The sequence below is a fragment of the Hippopotamus amphibius genome, chromosome 2, assembly GCF_030028045.1.
Source record: "Hippopotamus amphibius kiboko isolate mHipAmp2 chromosome 2, mHipAmp2.hap2, whole genome shotgun sequence".
Lineage (NCBI taxonomy): Eukaryota > Metazoa > Chordata > Mammalia > Artiodactyla > Hippopotamidae > Hippopotamus > Hippopotamus amphibius.
In genome coordinates this window covers 208,665,437-208,685,715 of record NC_080187.1, presented here as the reverse complement: position 1 = coordinate 208,685,715, position 20,279 = coordinate 208,665,437, and the positions used below count along the sequence as shown (strand labels likewise).

The window sequence follows — 20,279 nt, the reverse complement described above, 5'->3', positions numbered from 1 at the left end:
GTATCTTTGAGATCAAGGAAGCTATTTATAGTCATCTCTTGATCAAAGCTTCTGAAAGAATGTAATGGGGCAAGAGAAAGCCTAACAAGAATGAAAGAAATGAGGCAATACGTGTGGGAGAAAAATCAGGAGTATCTTGAGGATTAACTAGCTAGGAAACTTCGCTTCTGAAATGGCTTGATTACAGTATCATCTCTGCTCAGTTTCTTGGAAAGCTAACAATAAATCACTTTCCAAAAATAGATAAAAAAATGGCTATTTCAGAAAACCTCCTTCTACTAGTAATTAACATTCAATTATGCTTTGTGGTTTATAAAAGTTTTTTATATAAGGAAGCTATTTAATTTGCACAAAAATTTGTAAGGTCTATATTATCCCCACTTTACAGATAGGGAAACCAAGGCTTGGTGAGGTTAACAGCTGCTTCAAGATTCTTATCTCCTAAGCTCTGGAGTGGGATATGGATTTAAGCCCTCTGAAGCCAAATACAATGCATGTCCCAACAAGCCTGTGTGAACAAAAATTGCTTGTTTCTAGATCCTCTAAGTCCAGTTTGCAAGGTTCTCTGGATATGGTCAGCACTGGTTTTTAAAAAGCAATAGGGAAAATCGATTGACTGACTCACTTTTCAGAGTTGCATTAACTTTTTCAGCCCACTGGGGTACAATTTACTAAATTACCTCTCCTAGAACACGAAACAGTACCCTAGTGGGTCAAAGAGTAAATGCACCTCTGAAAAGTGAGCCATTTATCCCCTTCTTCCCTGTAGTACCAGCTGTAATATGTCCCCTATGACAGAAATATTAACCCATTTCCATTAAAAACTCAAGAAATTGTCCCACACTAGAGAAAATGAGTATGGGGAAGCTTCTCTGGAAGAGGAAAACAAAACAAACAAGCAAACAAAAATCTCTCTTCTATAACCCTGCCCACAATACTGGTGAAAAGTCACCATGTACTTACATGAAAATACTGGGTTTTCATTCACTGGAAATTGATTGTAATCAAGACCTCAAAACAGGATAAAAAATATAAATTCAAAAGCTGATGGTTTTCAGCAGGGAGATGCACAGGACATCATGACAGCTAGTTTCATCCTGTACTGCAGTATTTAAAAAATAAAGCTCAAGCAGTCATTCAAGCTTGTGTAACAAGATGTGTATCACAAACAGCTGTTTTTTCACACATCTCACTATACTAGAGGTTATCCCTTTCACAGAAAAAAATCTTCTTGGCTAGCAAGTAAGCACATTATTACTTTTAACCTCCACAAAGGCAAAAGGCTCTGAATGCATTTCTGAGTTGCCTCAGGAAGAGCTACTGAGTGATTTAACAGTTGCCAGATACCTTAATAAAGCCAAACTTTAAGTTTTCAGCACTGTTAGTCCCTTACTCTTCTGGAAGATGGCTATGCAATAAAAATAAGACAACTTTAATTTAAGAATCATCCAGCTTCTAATTAAACTGCCATAGGCAGCTGGTTGGATAAGTTTTAATCAGTTTCAATCACCTATTGATTGGTATACTGAAGCCTAAAAAATTAAAAGTAAAAGATGATTGGGGAATTGTCCCATCTCAGAACAACAGTAGAGGCCTCTGTAAATAACTCCTCTTTTAACCATCAGCTAAATGAACACTTCAATACTGCAGTACAAAGTCTTCTGCAAAATTACTTTAACTAACAAGCAGAAATTTATCAGCTTCAGCCAAAATCAATGCTGAAATCAATTTGAACACTGGTTGTGTCTAAAGGGGCTCATTGGCAATTTAGGGAAATTACACCATGTAAATGCCTGTGCTTTAATTGAACAGTTTCATCAACTAGACTGTGATTGCTGTCCATTCATTTATTTACTTTCGCTGCAGCTACCATTCTGCAAAGGAATGGCTTTTGTCAGACTGGAGAGAGGCACTTTATCTTCATTTTGTGCACTTTTGTGCATAACAGACTTCATGTAACTGGCGTATCATGACTAGGGTCAAAATAAACCAGAAGGGACTTTTTCCTTTAACATAAAAACGGAACAACACTCAAACTACCATCGTATCTTCCACCATCCAGGGACAGTCATCTTTAAACTCAATAACAAGGAAAAATTTGTGCCTCTATGTTTTGGACAACAGAAGAAAGTATTTGGATTCTAAACTCAATTCCACCATGGTCTTCTTTTTGAGATATCTATAGTGACTTCCAAAAATATATAAACTGCATTAGAACATTCTCTACAAAAATTAAGCAACATTTGTTTTACAAAGTCCTTTGAGATTAGTCAAGAGGAGGTGTTATTCTCCAATTCATCCAGAAGATTAAGGCTTAAAGATGTCATACATTTTTAAAGTAAGATTAACAGGAGGAGAAAGGGAGAGGGGTCTGTGTGGGAGGAAGAAACCAGACTTGCTTATAACAACCAGCAGCCAAAAACATCTACAAGATTCCAACAATGATTTAAATACACACACAAAAGCACTCACAAAATCATGGACAATGAAAAAACCCAAAGATGTAATTTCTGGAGAACCATATGCTGAAGTGACTGAAGTCTGGAGATAGGCATGAATGTTTTTAACACTGGATTAATCAATTAATTCAATGATTACAAATTCCAGGGAAGAAGAGAAGAAAGAAGACAGCTGTTTGTTCATGTGGGTCATCTGTAAGGTACACGTGCCTGATGCAAAAAATAAAAATACAAAATACGACTGCAGTATATTTGCTAGAAAATGCCATCAGAAACTCTTAGGCTTGCACATAGTTTGCTTACCTTAGCTCCTCACAGAAACAAAATGCAATTAATTACTAGGAAGGGCATTGGGAAAGGACCCCAAAATAAGAAAGCACATTTCAGTGGTGGTTCTCCCTTGTCTTGCTTTGACTTCTCAGGGAAATCCTTTAATTTTGGTGTTTCAGTTTCATCATAGGTCAAATGAGGATGGTGATACCTCCGCTACGCAGCTATATTGCCAACGCTGCTGGGGATAACCCTTGGCATGCAATGGTGGCCCAGGCTGGAAAGAGAAACACAGCCATATGATTTTGAGCATCTCTTGCATCTTGGGTACATGAAGGAAGGGCCTTAAAACATTTTACTAGGCTTCCGGGAAAGCAGGGAAACTTCTCATTTGCCTTTTCAGTCAGTTACTCTAGGAACTATACTCTATAACACTAAGAATTACCTTCTAAAAAAGTTAAAAGGAAAAAGAAACAAATGGTGTACAGAAACTTAACTCAGTGTCCGTATTTGTGGAAAAAATTCACTCTAATTTTATCCCATGTATCATTTTCTCTACCATTATAAACTTTCATTGGCTATATATTTCGTTGCTGAGACAATGTAAAAATATATTTTATTCATAGTTTTTAGATAACTTTTCAGAAAACTTAATTATGGTTTAATCAGAGCTTTATGTTTATTGACTAAGTATACTGTTACATTTTGCTGTTATAGTTAGCAGTCGTAATAGAATCAGTGTTTGAGAACCTTACACGATACATATTTTCCAAATACGCTAAGCTTGTTAAAATGCTACACTGATTGTGCCCTAAAGCAAGCTCTAATTTTGTCTGAACATTTTTCAGCTCATTATTTGAATTCACAAAACAAAAACCACAAACTCTGCTTTGAGCAATAATACTGTACATTCTTTTTCTTTCCTTCTTTTATAATACCGACCAGGAAAACTATGAAAATTTTCGGGTCAAAAGGATAACATAATACGAAGTCACACAAAAATCAAAGTAATGTTTAAAAAAACTTGATGATTAATACCCACAGCCCAAGTCTCTACTGCTATTTCCCCCTCTAATTTAGTAACCTGCTCCTCAGATTCAGTTTTAGTGCACAAATCAGAACCTAAAGGTATTTCACTCCAGTAAGGCAGCAATTTAACAGGAACATGGTCTCTTATATCAAAGTAACCAACGGCAGAGCAATGAAAAAAAATTGTGGCATAAAGTTATACACAGCAAATGCCTTTTGGACTTTCCAGTGAATTATTTTCCAAAAACAGCAATTTAAGTAAATACCCTAGATGTTATGGTATACAAATATTTGCTTGTGCTATATGCCAACCAAGAGTCTAAAATTTCTAGCACATCAGATACTGTAAAATAGCTTAAAAAAGTTAGTGTCTTATAAATCAAGAAATGCACCACCTCTACTAGCACAACCATACAATTAATCTAGGGATTCAATTACTAAATTCAAAGCTTTTGATAAGTAAAGAAATCCAAAGGATAGACCAAATAACAAGTTATGTTGCAATAATTCTGTCAGCCAAGCAATGGTTGCTTTAACATCTACTAAAAAGCCTCTAAAATTAACAACCAGAGACGGTGCATCACTGACTTTCAGGATTACATATTAATTTATATCTCACATCAAAAATTATTTGGGTTAAAAATTAGGAAACTTAAGAGTGTGAATGGCTAACAGAAAAATGCTGGTTTGAGAAATAGGCCCAAGTACTGATCTAGGTGTCAGAACAAATTTAAGGTATACAACTCGATGTTCTGATACTGAGTTCTAGTCTTGATTTGACTGTGGGTATGCCACTTAACCTTTCCAAGGCTTTTTTCCTTTTCTTTTCTTTTTCTTTTTTTTTAATTTTGGCCTCACCAGGAAAGTCCCCAAGCTTTATTTCTCTCACTGGTAAAAAGAGGGTAAGCATACCAACTGTGCCTCCTTGGCAAGGATTTGGCGAGGTCTCCAGGATCCCACATGATCAGGCCCTTGCCCATCTCTCCACTCTCCCCTGAGCATGCTCTACTCCAACGACATTCCTAGACACAACACTTTCACACCCATCTCAGGGCATCTGCCAGAGCGGTTCCTTCTGCCTGGAAGGTTCTCCTCCTAGATTCTCCCATGACTGGCTTCTTCCTGTCCTTCAGGTCTCAGCTTAAATATGCCCTCCTCAGATAAGCCTTGCTGAGCACCTATTTTACATTCTTTATAGCACTTGCAAGGTCTGATATCATCTTACTTCGGTATTCATTTTCTCAATTACTGTCTGTCTGCCCCCCTAGCATGAGCTCCAGGAGCACCGGGAACTTATCCATCTTGTTCACTACTGGATGGCCTTGGCACAAAGTGACTCCTGGTGAGTATCTGTTCAGTGAATATACAATAAGATAAATTTTAAAAGAACAAAACCAAGTGGTACCTGACATTAGGATTTTTATGGTAGCTGAATGCTGAATTTCATTCTGGAACTTCAGACTTGGGAGTAACCTTTGCAGTCATTTCATGTGCAGTCTAAGTGGGGATTCTTTTCTCAGTGGTTCTGAACACTAAGCCATACAGTTCTGCTTAAGGTAGATGCCAGAGCCACCCAGACCCACCCAGAAATGCACAACACTTTGTGTCCATCCTTAGGCTGTGAAGACTCTGCTTCTGCAGGTTAATTCCTAAAACACAACGTGCCCACAGTAGGTAAGAAGTGGTGCTGGGCCCTGGGAGGACGCCCACTGAGATGAGCTCTAGGGAAGGACAGTCCAGTGGGGAGAACAGCACGAAGAGTGCATGGCTCACTCTAACCAAAGGCAGACTGTCACAGAGACATTCAAGACAAGCAATTTGAGGAGGACCTTCAGAAGAACACAAAGCAAACCTGTTGCTCTGTCTACAGGAATGCCCTTAGGACTTTTTTATGTCAGTAGTCATGGGACCCCTTAATTTTCCCTTCTTCAGATAAAAGCCAATTCCTCTGACCACTTCTCAACTCAAATAACAGCTCCTCCATGAGGCCCTTCCTGATTCCTCCTAAGGAAGGAGCCAGAAGTCATCACTCTTTCCTCAGCCCCCAGGGCCTGTGTACCACACAGACAGACACATGGCCTAGACTGTGAGGCCTGGTGCTTAGCTCTGGACAGAGCTTCTTCCTGCATATGGACACAAGTCAGATGATAGCCTAGCTGTCCCCAGCAGCTGACACAGTGCCCTCCACACAGCACACATTCAGAACGCACCCCACTAATGAATGAAGGAGAATTGGACAGGTACAATTTCCCAGACCCCTTGTTATTCTCTCCATGCTCCTCTGAGTGGTCTCTGAACTGTCCACGCCTCTCTGTAAACTCAGCACCCAAAACAAGACACAAAAATCCAAAAGTGCCCCTCTACAAGATGAGGTTAAACCCAAATGTTATACCCTCCTACTGCAGCCAGAGAACAGATTTCAATGGAAACTAGATCTCTTCCACCCTATGAAAACAGAAGTGTGCTAATGCTTATCTGTTCACGACCACTTCTGCTGGAGACTTTAAATTTCTTTATAAAGAAAGCACTTTTATTAAGATAAAATATTAGAAAGAAGTCTTGCCACTTCAAAGCTATTTTTCCCTGAAAGGAGATAGGGTTGAAATACTTAGATTCAGCAAATTCTTACTTGAAATATTACCATAATGTATTGATTTTTACCAGACTCAATTGACTGAGAAGTTGTTTGTATAGCAATATTGGCCAAACCAATATACTAGAACAATTTTGTTACCCATAGTAATCAAGTGCATTTCTGAAGTATAATTATACTGTCATAAAAATAAAGCCAAGATACCCTTTTCCAAGCAATAAAACAATAGGGGCTATAAAACAGGAAGAAGAAAAGGCTAAATAAATGAGATTTTTTAAAATGAAATTTAGTGTCTTTCAAAAACACCACTGCCTCCCCTTCCTTCCCTTAAGCCAAGGTTAGCAGAAAATGATCAATATTTCAATCTCAATAAACTATTTCAATAATAGTTAATTCCGGTGGAAACAGTTTGAAAATCTCTGCTCAGCGACCTGTGACATCCTGTCATGTTGGCTGGATGCCAATAATGCATCATTGCCATAATGGATATGAGTATGTGTGAAGTTGTGGGAATGTGGAGACGGGGCAGCAAAGGTGGGGAAGGTGTAGAGAATCAGGAGCTCAGGTTCATTCTTCAGGTTCTAATCAATACAATACACATTACTGTATGAAACAAACCTATAACAGTGAATGCTGAGAGAGGGAGAGAGGGAAGCATACATAATTAATTTTATTTGACAAATACTCATTGATTTTCTGAAAATATTAATATCCTTGCTGGTCACATGATACTATAATACAATCCAGCCATATACAAGTATTTAATTTTACATTAAGATGATGTCTTGTTTGCTTGTTTAAAATATGATCTTGGCTGCAAGGAAAAGGCGCTTCATTTGATTGGAAATTTAAAGTTAAAATAAATCAAACAATCACCCTAGCTGTTGGGTCAATATCAAAACCATTTAAAAACTACTCTTAATTTACAAGATGCACTTCAGGGAAAAAACATAAAGGAGTGGGGTCAATGACGCAGTTGTTAGAGAAGCTGGGGTCAGGCCTAGGGCTGTTTTGGTTTGGCACCCTCAGGTTGTTTGGTGAAAAAGGAAGTGACAGTTTTTCTGGGTATTATGTAGTTTCCAATATTTTCTTCAAGGACTCTCTTTGTTATGTCTTCCCCTCAGGAATCCTATGTTTTAAAATATTTTGTTTACTAAGAGCATTTAATTAGACAATAATTCATGTATTTTCTCATTTTCTGTAACTGACCACCATAGCTTCTAATTTTCATAAAATAAATCATGTTAACTGTAATAAGCTGATTTAATTCCAGCTCTGAAACAAAAATGTAATGTTTTAGTTGGCCTGTACAGCCACATGATGAGGGCAGAATACAATTTAATAGTTCACGTGATCTCAGTTACCATCTCCAAGAACCATCTTCACCCTATTGCCCAACAAATATTTCATAAAATAGGTAAGACAATGGACCAACACCTTTGAGAATTACTATCCCCTCCTTCTTCTCTTGCCCCTAGATATGGTCAAATTAATTCTTAAATAATGGTATATATCCAATCTTCAAAACACCATGTAGTCAGCATATATGCTACTGATTATACCGCTGAGAAAAATCTACCCCAAATCTAGGTAAGACTCTTAACTGTACTGTAGGAAGCACCTGGATTTAGAAAATTCACTAGTCTTTTCCAACACCTAGAGATTAGAATACATGGCCAGAAAGCTGACAACTTGAGCCTCAGCCTGAATAATTTGCATTAAGGAAAAAGATAACATAACAGACAATCCTTAAGTGCTTGTTGGCTAACTAACTTAGCATAGCCTAAGTCCTAAGAGTTAGATATTACTTCATTTCTGGACCCAAAGCTTATGTGACTCCATCAAACAATGCACTGAAGGAGCAAAGAACCTGAGTGACTGGCCTTCATCATCATAGAATGTTTCCAAAGTAACTGCACCCATTAATTACCTTCATTTCCAGGTGACATAGTATCCAAGAAAAAAGGACAGTAACTAGCATGTTGGGTTAATGGATACCAAATACTCAGTTTTAACATTTGAAAGAAAATTAATCATTCAAACATATACCCTTAGTTTAGAAATCCCTGTTCTTCTCGGTGAATGTTCTAAAACAATTATGCAGTCTCAAAATTATGCAGCCTCTAAAACTAGCTAGATATGGGGAGGATCCAATTAAAGAGCTCTACTAAACCTGCTTGGAAAAAACCTCTGCCTGCCTCATTCCCATTCCAGCCAACATGTATAAAGCATCTATTCTATCCTTAGGACTGTGCTGGGTACACTAGAAAATACAAGGAAACACAATGGACTCTGCTTGACCTTGAGAAACAACATTGCCTCGGGGAAAAACAGAGTGAAAGGAAGAGATGCTGTGTAGAGTGCTGGCTTTGCCACATGAATATGAGCCAGTGGTAAAATGGGCTTGCCATTATACCAGCCGTCCTATAGCAATTTGAAAGTAAACTATGATAAAAGAGAATATACCTTGAAACTTTGAAAAAAATCAATTTTTAAGATAATATACAAGATACAATAATAAATCAAATTCATGAGGCAACTAGACAATAAAAGGAAACAGAAATATATTATGTATCATAATACAGAATTTCTCAAATTTAATTCAACAGAACTCTAATTCTGTGAGATATTTACAGATGTTCCTCAAAAAAAAAAAAAGAATCCCATGGCCAAGTAAGCACAGGAAGCCCAGGGATTAACAATTTCTCTATCACTGGTACTATCATGAACAGTAGCTAACATTTAGTTAAGTGTCAGCCACAGTGCTAAGTCTTTTTTATGGAACATCTCATTTAACCTCACAGTAACTTTATAAGGCAGATATTATAGGTATTATTATCCCCATTTTATACATGGGAAAAATGAGGTAAAAGACATTATGTAACTTCCCCAAGGTCACACAAGCTAGCTAGCGGCAGATGCGGGATTCAAACTCACAGCCCCCACACTTAACCACAACACATACTGTTCTCTACTTCCTCAAAGTTTTCGAAATTTATTGTGAATCTATCAGAAGGGAATAGAACATGTGGTTTCCTGACTAATTTTTGTGAAGTAACTTGTAGCACTTTGGGAAATGGAGCAATATTTAAAGTGCATTCATTTCCTTTTCCTAAGTCATTCTACTTCCTAGGCTTGGACTATACTTTAGGGTATTTCCCTTAAGATCTATTTCATCTAAACTAGCAATCCAAGGATACCACAATTTAAAATGACCTGCCTAGATCACTATCATAATAATAGGGCAGCAGGGGACTACACACAGAATCCACTTTTGGTTTAAATATCTGGGCCCAGAAATTCACATTGTACAACTGAGGAGAACATCTAGACTTAAAGGATGAAATGTGATCAACTATTAAATAATATATATTGCAGTTACACAATATCATATCCTTTGAAATTCACAACACCCCATCAAGTGGAGCAAATAAGACTGAAATATTAAACTTTTGCTTTACATTTATTAGCTTTATTATTCTTTATAAGAAAAAAATTAAATAGGCCCATTAGGCAGTTTTGTTACCAATGAGTGGATTTTCCAATATTTCCTTCATCTAGTTTATGTAGCATAGCCTGTAATGTAATCATTTTGTTTGAAAAAAATCACAGTTTTTATAGTTAACACCATTAAGGTAAACTTAATATAGGAGAAAGTCAATCATAACACATCAAACACTTAGTTTTATAGAGACTTTAGTAAAGTAGCTCTTCATTTCTTTGTGCTGAACTAAAAGCCAGGGATACAAGAACAACACAAATTGAAATCTAGAGAGAAATGAAGACCAATGATCAATGACAAGTAGTTATGCAATTTGATATTTTCATGTTCTCTCCCCTTAAGAATCACCTAGGCAATAAGTGAAATGTCTTCTTTTTATAAGAAATCTACTACATAAAATAAGGTACTAAAATGATCATGATACAGCCACTCACCCTCCATAAACAACCACTGTCAACAACATATGAAATCTTACAACGTGTGCTGAGCATCAGCAATGGTAGCTAACTAAGTGAACCCAGGATAAGTTGCTGCAGCAGCCTAGCAAACTGAAGAACTAATGCTAAGGACATTCCCTTGGATACTGTCATCCTAATAAAAAGAAAACGTATAGCCATGCTTCTTAGCCAAAAACAACATTAGCCAGGCAAATGGGGAATCATTGCTGAATGGGTACAGGGTTTCGGATTTGCAAGACAAAAAAAGAGTTCTGCAGATGGATGGTGGTGATGGTTACAAATAATGCAACAACGTGAATGTACTTAATGCCACTGGACTGTAGACTTAAAAATGGCTGAGATGGTAATTTTTATGTTATGTGTTTTTACCACAATTAAGAATAACAGTTAAAGGAAAACAAAAATAACATAATTTTATGTTGTGATTTTTCCTTGCTGGATGGGCATATTATTTTCACTTCCCTGTATCCCTCCTCCCTTTTTTTTAATAAACCTGTTTTAAGATAAAAGATTAAAATTTTAATATCTAGGATGTTATTTTTAATAAAAATTATCTGCTGGGGTTTGGCAGTCTTATGTTTTCTTCCTTCTAGAATACACCAGGATAGTAAATTCACAATAGGCCTTCAATTTAAAAATAAAAACATGCTTAAGAGTCAAATATTTGGTGAAATAACACAAACAAGTAGGTTAGGAGTCTAAAGAAATGTTTTTGGATTTTATTTGACCAACAAAAGGAGTCCAAAGAGTTGCTAGGTATCTTTTCTGTTTTATTATATCTCAACATCAGCATAAAAGCATTAGGAAGAAAGGCTGAGACTTTGAAAACCGCTCCCTCTAGGGAACTCAAGAGAAGCAAATTGCAGTGTACAAGTTCCTTCTTCTTATTTCTAAGGGTACCTAAACCCAAGAACCTTCAGGGCAGGGAAGAAAGTCAACTCAGATAAGAGGGAGGAGAAGACTAGGATGAAGAGATGCTATTTATGCTGAACTGGGGGTTGCATGAGAAGGAATGCTAGTATGATCCATGGAAGGACAATAGCAGCCTCAAACTCTTTAGACACATTAGGCATCACACATTTTAAGGGCAAGACCCAAGGATTGTGAAAGAAACGTGTTATTATTTAATTCTTTGAATTATCATAGTGGAAGCACTTAACTTTCAGACCAACTATTCACCATCGTCAGTCATCTATAGGAAAAAGCAATCCAAAAATGTAAACATACGTTCTTAAAGGACTATGTTAAAGGACTGTATGAGAAAGAACTTCCATCCTGGCTCTATCTACAGAGAGGACTGAAGCTCTGGGTGGGGGACTGAATCAGGTAACTTTGAAGGAGCTTCTAACACTGAGAAATCTAATTCTACGCCAAGGCTGCATCTGTGTGGAGGATGTTCTGGAATTTTAGGATGTGACCTTTCACGTTCACGGGCAACAGTACAATTTTGCAACTGGGTAATTTTTATCTGTCTTCACACGGTCAGTAACAACTTAAAATTCTAAGAAAATTAGTAACCAACTAGAACATAAATTAATTTACAAGTTTGAAAATACACATTAATATCAATAGTAAAATATCTAAGGTAAAAACACAATCATAATGTGAGGCAGGGTTAGTGTATATATGGAAAACAGCTTTCTGGAGGAAAGCTTTATTACTCCCTCAGGGCTTTCTTATAGAGTATGGATTTTTTAATTCCTAGTGGAATATTTTTCATACACCATTGCAGACTATTAAGTACCAGATATTACAGTATGTAGTATAAACTTTGCACTACTGCATGAGAAAGACTTCCCTGTTGAGAGAACTATTTTTTTATGGTTAGCATTTTTTAATATGAAAATGAACACTCCTTTAGGGTAAGATCACTACAACTGGAATTTGGGGTAATTTTATAACAACATATTCACCAATGTGTAGAAATTCTCTCAGGGGAGTAGGGTGAGGAGAGAAGGAAACACAACAGGAAGAAGGCTTTTTAATAACTGAGTGTTGACACAGGGCAAAGCAATGGTATTTTAAGGTTTGTCTTCCATTGGGCATAGCTGTAAATAGGCACAGGACTAGCATGGGGTGCTAGCAAGTTAAAAAAAAAAAATGGTGTTAAAGAGCAAAGGAAAAAAAATGCATTAAACTTCAGACCAGTTAAAGGTATGCTTGCTAATGGTGGACTATTTTTTTTTTTTTTAATTATTATTTTATTTTATTTTTTTGGGGGGTACACCAGGTTCAATCAACTGTTTTTATACACATATCCCCATATTCCCTCCCTTCCTTGACGCCCCCCCCTCGTAATGGTGGACTATTAAATGCTCACCCAGGAGAGATGCAGACTCAGAAATATTAAAAAGGCAATATAAATGCACTTTTCCAAGCAATTTGTGAGAAAATAGATGCCTTGCAGAATTCTGGAGTCAAATGTGGAAATAAAATCTTAGCACTGTGGTCATTTAAAAATCTTTGCCATGGAGAACTTGGATACTCACACCTGGCAAAAGTGGATAGAAAGTGTAAACAAAATTGACTACTCACTTGTAGACTGTGCCTCCGTTGCCATGACCAAGAGTGTCTCGATACCGTATGTCTTGTTCATTCATCTCCACAGAGAAAGAAAGAAAAACAAAAAGGGTGTCATGCTGTGGATGGAAATGTCAAGGAAAAGCAACTCTGGGCCATAAACAACAAGCAGTCTGGGTCATTTCAAGTTCAGCTGCAAGAACGAGAAGATCAATACAACATTTGCTGTCCAATTTATAAAAGACGATACCAAGGGACAAAGTGATGGAAAGTTTAATGACAATTTGTTTGCCTGGGTCATTTCATTAAAGTTTGATAAAAGGTGTCAAAATGGAATGATATAACATAGCTCAAAAGGGTCAGGTCAGAGATACTGATAAGAACACAGTCTCCAGCACTGCATATAACCACTGCCAAACAGCACTGCACATGACCAAAGTCAAACTTGGCAAGACATCACCCCCGCCACACACACACACACACCGCCCCCAGTAATCCAATGCACAATCTGTAAATAAATCAGCCCCTGAAAACTCCTCAAGTGACCCTCTAATTAACATTAAACAAACTAACTGAATAATGTTAATGATTTTCCTAGAGTAGATATAGCTTTTTTTGGAAAATGATAAATTAGTACACAGCAATAGCTAGGTAGAAATCTTATGCTTACGGAAAAGTGCCCAATCAATGCGCTTTAAAATGCACATATAGTCAAAAATTATAATGCACAAATGGAAAACAGATAACTAAAGTCATTTTTGTAATTTATTATATACAACAGTATGTACATTTTCCCAGGTTCCGTAAAACTATTATACCACAAATACTACTCTCATTTGTACCATGAATAGAAGTGAATTAATTTAGTACCCACATAATAATGTTTTAGAGTTTGAAAGAACTCCCTAAATAATTATTTATCAAATGACTTTAAGACTAGTCAGACTCTATTTGAGGCATTCAGTAATTTTCTACACACTGGTCCAGTTGCTTAAAAATTAACTGCCAACTTTATTCACTAAGTAGATTCAATAAAGGTGTTATTTTCCATATAGCTAAAGCTCAGGAAAAGCCATAGTAAGCCCTGAAAAAAAATCAATTTCCAGGGAATTGCACTGCCTTGCATGGGCAGAAAATGGATGGAGTTTTTAATTCAATATCACCTGGAAAAAAATAGTTTGCTTTCAGACCTTTATAGTAAAGCTTTAAATATTTTGCTCTACTCTAAACTTCCACCAAAGGAATAAAGCAAGGTTCCATTTATCAAGGGAAATATTTTTCTTCTATACATTTCTGATGTTGAAGCTTCAGAGAGCTGTGGTAATTAGGAATACAGTGCAAGTAACAGAAACAGCTTCCTTTCCAAGCCATTCTGCAAAACCCTAAAAGAATACTGACAGATTAATGTGTAAAGACCAATTCAGCACCCCATTTAATTGCAGTAAAACCTGACTGACATAATTTGCAATTAGCTAATTACTACATTTAGGGTCAGAGGAAAAATGACAGACAAGTCAGAAAACTTGGCCACAATTTTTTTATTTGAGGGAAACTCTGCTCTTCATGACCTCTATAATACTAATACAGGAAAAAAAAAACATATTTTAATCTATATAAAATATGTGGCATGGAGAAAGAAATCTCATTATTCTAAACCAAATAACAAATTTTAAAACAGCATGAAGAAAAGTAGCACATAAAGTAAATTGAGATACTAAAACTAGCAGAGTTGCTACAGGGTTTACTTTGATCAAAGGGTATAAAAGATACATATGTAAATAGCAGTATCTATTGGTGGGCACAAATAGGCTAATTCCTTGAAAACATTCCTCAGGGTAGCCTAAACATGACTCTAACAACCTAACTTGACTGTTAACTTGCTTAACAAGCTGCACCCTCATCACCACCTGAAGTAAATTTCTAGGAGAAATTTCAGTAGGATCCAGGCTCTGGAGAGGTCACAATCTGTGATTACATCCTCTCCACCTCCACCACACCATCAGAGCTTTCCAGGTAAAAGGACCAGTAATTTCCTCTTAGAAAAATATAAACCTCAAGACTCATTCATATTATACATTCCAAGAATATACTGTGGCAGACCTAGGACTTTGGAGGGGGCTTGAATTTGTGGTATCTTGTTGGAGGCAGAAAAGGCAAAGGGATAAGTCTCTAAGCAGCTTCAACCATTATAATCCCAATATCATAGTCTTTTTTACCTTTAATACCCACTAGGTTGAAAAGAGAAGTGGAGCAGCCACCCACCCAGCACCCCACCTGAACCAAGAGTGGTAGATGTGAAAAAAGGCGGGGGGTAAGCTGAAAGCGCCAGAGAGATGGAGGATGCTATGGATGCTATATGGGGTGTGGGAGTGTGTGTGTGTACACACACGTGCGCATGCATGCGAACACAATGTTTAGGCAAATTCAAGGGTGGAAATTTGGAACCCCTCAGATAATGAGAAAGATTTTAAGAGTCTCATAAAGATAAAAATGGTTTTAAAGAACAAGTTTTAGAACACATGACTCAAAAAGACAGTATCCATAAAAAATTAAGTGTTTCTACAATGTTTTAAAGTTTTATATACACATTTGCCTGGCCTATAAATTAACTGAGTTTTCTGTTTTAAAATATCAGACCCTTTTTTCTTTTTGCTTAGTTGAATCTTCTAATTTTTAAAGAGTATACAAATATTATTCATGTCAAAAAAGGAAAACTACTAGGGTCAAGCTTATAAACTGATTACAAACAAATTGTGAGAATGCTGATTCTCTGATCAAAATGGATTACTTTAATTGACTTAAATATGAAAAAAATCATTAAAGGGATCAACAAATAGCTAATAACATTTTTGCCTTTTTAGTCTAGAAAAGCATATTAATTCAACTTTTCAAAATGAAGCACAGGAACAGTGCTCATTATAATACAAAAGTAGGATTTATAAGCCTACAAAGTGCAACATTTAAATATTATAGTTGGGCTCAAGTATCATAAAAATCACAAACTTTTACACCCTTTTAAACATATAACCCAGTTTGTTTGGGTCATATAACTAGTCAACAGCAACTAGTCGAGGTGAGAACTCAGTCTTTCAGGATACTCTGCTCAGCGCTCTGTGTTAGCAGTTGATCTCATGTGTAAACACGGAGGGACATCCTTTCTATCAATGGTCACTGGTCCATAGGAAGGAAAATAATCAATTGAAGGGCACTCAAAAGTTAAAAGCAATTTCATCAATTAAGATATTTGTTTTTAAGAAGAGAAATCACATAGCACTTAAGATAAAAAAGAGGTAAAAGAAAGTTTTTATTCAATAAAGATACCAAATAATTTTTAAATATAAGTCAGTGTCCTTGTTTTGACTTTAAAAGAAAAAGAAAGAAAAGGCAGAGTGATAGATGTGAGGGAGGAGGGAGAAAAAACCCTGAAAGTTACAATTACGTGTCAACTGCCACCACGGCAAATGACCTGGGAGAGATGACTGGCACTGGGCTCTGCTGCTGCTGAAAGAGGCAGGGGCTGTGAAAGAATGACACCCCAGGGGGCAGAAAGGTTGTGTCTGTATGGGAGAGGAGGTGTCATCCAGCTTGGACTTACACAGTCTCATCTATGTTTAGGTCTTCATATGGAATCTCAAAATAACAACCAAACACGCAGCAGGATTAGAATGATTTCTAGATCTGTGACTTCACAGTACATTTATACTTGATCTGTCAGGAACAGAAAAATACTGCTACCCTCTCCTACAAACTGTAAAAAACAAACAGGGTAAAGACACCTTTAGAGATGCAAAGGTCAAAGTCATACATCCTTGGAGTAACTGCACTTTTTTAATCCTTTAAATTGACCCACTGGGCCATTTCTAATCAGTTTCAAATCAAGGGCCAATGTTAAACAGATGATACTACACTACAACTGAAGTGGGAAAAACACACCCAGAAAACACATCAGTGGTACTGTTTTATAGCGTTCAATACAGTATGCCAAAAATACCTTATTTTTTTTTTTTTTAAGCTGGAAAAAAAGGAATCCTCCATCATAAAGTGATTACAGGAAAATAACGTCTCCTTTCCAAAGACTAAATGTTAAACTTTTCAAAATGTTTGACTTAATATAATATTAATGAAATTAATGGGGAAAATGAAATGGAATTCAATTACGGATCAGCAAAGAAAATATTCTTTGTTTATTGTCTGTCTCTGTTAAGAAGAATCAGTACCTATCGCTTATAAATCATTAAAATAGAAATGCTCAATTAATCCTTATTTTATATGTAAAGGTCTGACAGAAACTAGTCCTATCACCAGACCTTTGCTTCACAAATCGAAGCAATAATGGTTTCAGAAAGCAGTCACACTCTATGAGCAGACAATTGGAGAGATTTAGTAAATCCCACTTTATAGAGCAGAGACTAATCAGAAAACACAAGCCAGTCAAATGTTTCTTATGAACTGTTGACACTATATCAATGCTGAATCAATTGGTGGCATTTACTCTGAGTGACAGAAAAGAAATAAATATTTATATCACATAACCTATATCAATGAACCCAGGCAGAAAGCTATTTCTAACCTGTCAATATTTGATTATCTTGAAGAATCATGTCCCTTTCTTTTAATGATTAATATGAATTCCTTATTAAATCTAAGTGGAGGCTAGTGGAAAGGCAAATCATTATTAATGCTTGAGAGCATAAACCACTAAAATAAAAAACTATGCTCAAGTGTTAAAGTATCGTTAAATGTGACTTACACCTTCCATATCAAGTGGTGTCAGTGTTCAGCCCAGAAATTTATTGACGCCTCAGTTGTGCACATTACCTCACTGCAATGCAATCTTGCTCACTCTTTAGTTACCTGATAGCACCATGGACTGAGGAATTAGGAGGAGGAGGAGGTATTTTTAAGACTTCCAAAGGTGGGAGTTCTTTGTTGTGTATTGTTTGCTTTGTGAATAAAAGTAAACATAACAATGGCTAATCCCTAAAAGAAAGGAAATGCCATACTGTTTGATGTGGGGTTATCACATTCCCAAGGGAAAGCAATAAACAGTCTTTAAGTGTCAAAAATCATTGCCATGACAATCTCACCAAAGAGACTCTCCTAACTGAGACCACTAAGATATTTATGGTACTAGGTTTAGAACAGCACATTTCAGAACGTTTATTTTTTTCCCTGGAAATAAACTGTTTTTCATTTTTGAAAGAGGAATATATGACAGGTTATTTTCCATTGCCTGGGTTGAACAAATGTAGTTAAAGCTTAATTTATGTCAATTTTGAAATATATTTTCCAGCTGAAGAACACAAGTAACTCACATAAATTACAGTTAGTAACCAGAATGCAAACATGTTGGAGATACATAAACATCCTAGGCTCAATATTTCAGCTTCTTTCATGTTTCTGAAAACATGCAGGGCACTAGGGGGACATATATGTGGACCTCAATCTAAACAAAACTTTGGCTGCTTAAAGTTAAAAGTACTATGAGCTAAACATGATCTAAAATTTGGGGACCACTAAGATTATATATACAACACCAGGTTCTCCTTAGCTGCGTACTGAATAGTTAAGGACTAGAATTCACATACTCTGGATGACAAAACCAGATCAACTTACTTTTTCTAACTGTATTTAAGGGATTACGTGCTAAACAAGTAAGGCTTCCAGAAGTACCACCATACAGTAGTTGTTTTAAGGCACACACATCTATTAGGCCACAAAGTTACAGGTGATATTAAAGGACAAGCATGAGGACCCAGCTTTGTCTTCTTGACATGCTCCACTACAAGTACTTGATTCATGAAATGCCAATGAGGCTTGGAGAGGTCAGCGTGTGAAGGCACTGAATAAGCATCTGAGATAATTAAGATTTCAGCCTTCGAAACATGGACGGGAAGTGAACAGCAGTTAAGAAAATCAATAAGAGTCTTTTATTTGCGGTGACACAGATGTCTCAGTCAATAGAGCCTAATAGGCAGGCTTGATCGCAATGGGCAGGCGCCTGCCTCCAAGGCTATCAAAGGGCTTCCTCTATAACAAACATTAAAACGCATTTATGTTGCTATTGAAGAATCGAGGACCCTGTAGGTAGCTTAATTTACCAGTGTATGTTTAAAAGCACTATACTATTTCAGATGTGTTCATTTACTTGAATCAAAATTAGTGAGAAATAACTGGCCTGCAGGCCTGTTTGTCCCTCACTGGTTGGAGTAGGTCATTCAGCTTTAGATGACCAGTCAACTAGGCAAACCGAGGGTTCTGAAGCCCAGGAATTTTAAATGCCAAAGCTCTGCTATGACTCCGTTCCCCTAAAAAGCCAGTATTACAGTTTTAGGACAAAAGACGGAATTAAGGTGAGAAAGTAACAGTTTTTCTTTTTCTCCCTAAAGATCATGAAAGAAACAGTCACGTCAGGATGCAGGGCCATTTCAACAACCCATGGGTTGACACACTTGTTCAGAACTGATTAACTTTTTTTACACTGAGCTGGCAGCAGGGTGTGTGCATGGTACTTCAATCTGCTGGGAGTGAAACCCATTAGCACAGTTTGAAAAACATGCTGCAAATTGTTCTGCCAATCAAATTAAGCCATGTAATTCATTTATGACAAGAAGAAATTTATAGACCCCTTATCTGTTTATTAAGTTTATGAATACAAAAACTAGACAGCACTAAGTTATTACTATCAGAAAATCTTAATATGTAATGACACCTACCTGGCCACTGGCTAATATTTTTTTCAGTTCAGCAGAGGACTTCTTTAAGCTGAAAAGAAAAGACATAGATTTTAATGGTAAGTTCTTCAACACCTTTGAACACCACTGAAAATTTCAGACTAAAATACACTTTTAGTTTAGGTGTAGACATAGACTACACTCCTTACATCCTTCTCCCTACATAAGATATTTTCTAAAGTAACCGGCCAAACGGCAAAGGTATCCATAGGAGATCGAAACCCCGTTAGTAACCTAAAGCACTAAAGAAGCCTACTGTCATAATGAAGCTAGACTATTGTATGGACTACTTCAGACACCTCTTTTTGCTATTAGTTCTCCTGCCTTTGAGTATCCTTTCAGTGGCTATTTTATGGGGACTGTCATCTGCTAAATATCAAGTACTTAACAATACACTCAGAATGTTCACAGCAAAGACCACAGAACGTCAAAAGATAAAATAATTTAAGTCCCTATTTTTTTTTTTTTTTTTTTACTATAGTTAAGAGTTACAATTCAGCTTCCTGAGAAGCAAATGTACAGTAGAAATAAACACTGGCACTCACTAGCTGTGTGCTCTGGAACAATACTTATCCTCTCTGAACCTCAATTTCCTCCTTCTATAAAATGGGGGAAATATCAACATTATAGTGTAACCAAGAAAATTAAATATTACAAAAAGCCCCAGCACTGTGTCTTGCATACGGTAGGCATTAAATCAATTTTAGCTGCCTT

The 20,279-nt window shown here is 36.6% G+C and overlaps 1 protein-coding gene across 17 annotated transcripts in view; it reads right to left on the bottom strand.

Moving 5' to 3' along the window:
* The window catches only part of MAP2K5 (mitogen-activated protein kinase kinase 5), a 262,400-nt gene that overhangs the window by 187,915 nt on the left and 54,206 nt on the right, over positions 1 to 20,279 (bottom strand). For all 17 annotated transcript variants that reach the window (XM_057723002.1, XM_057723012.1, XM_057723013.1 and 14 more), the window contains 2 exons: positions 19,548 to 19,596; positions 12,847 to 12,911 (listed from right to left, as the gene is read on the bottom strand). In XM_057723002.1, coding sequence (XP_057578985.1) covers positions 12,847 to 12,911; positions 19,548 to 19,596 — 114 coding nt within the window. The remainder of the gene's footprint in view (positions 1 to 12,846; positions 12,912 to 19,547; positions 19,597 to 20,279) is intronic.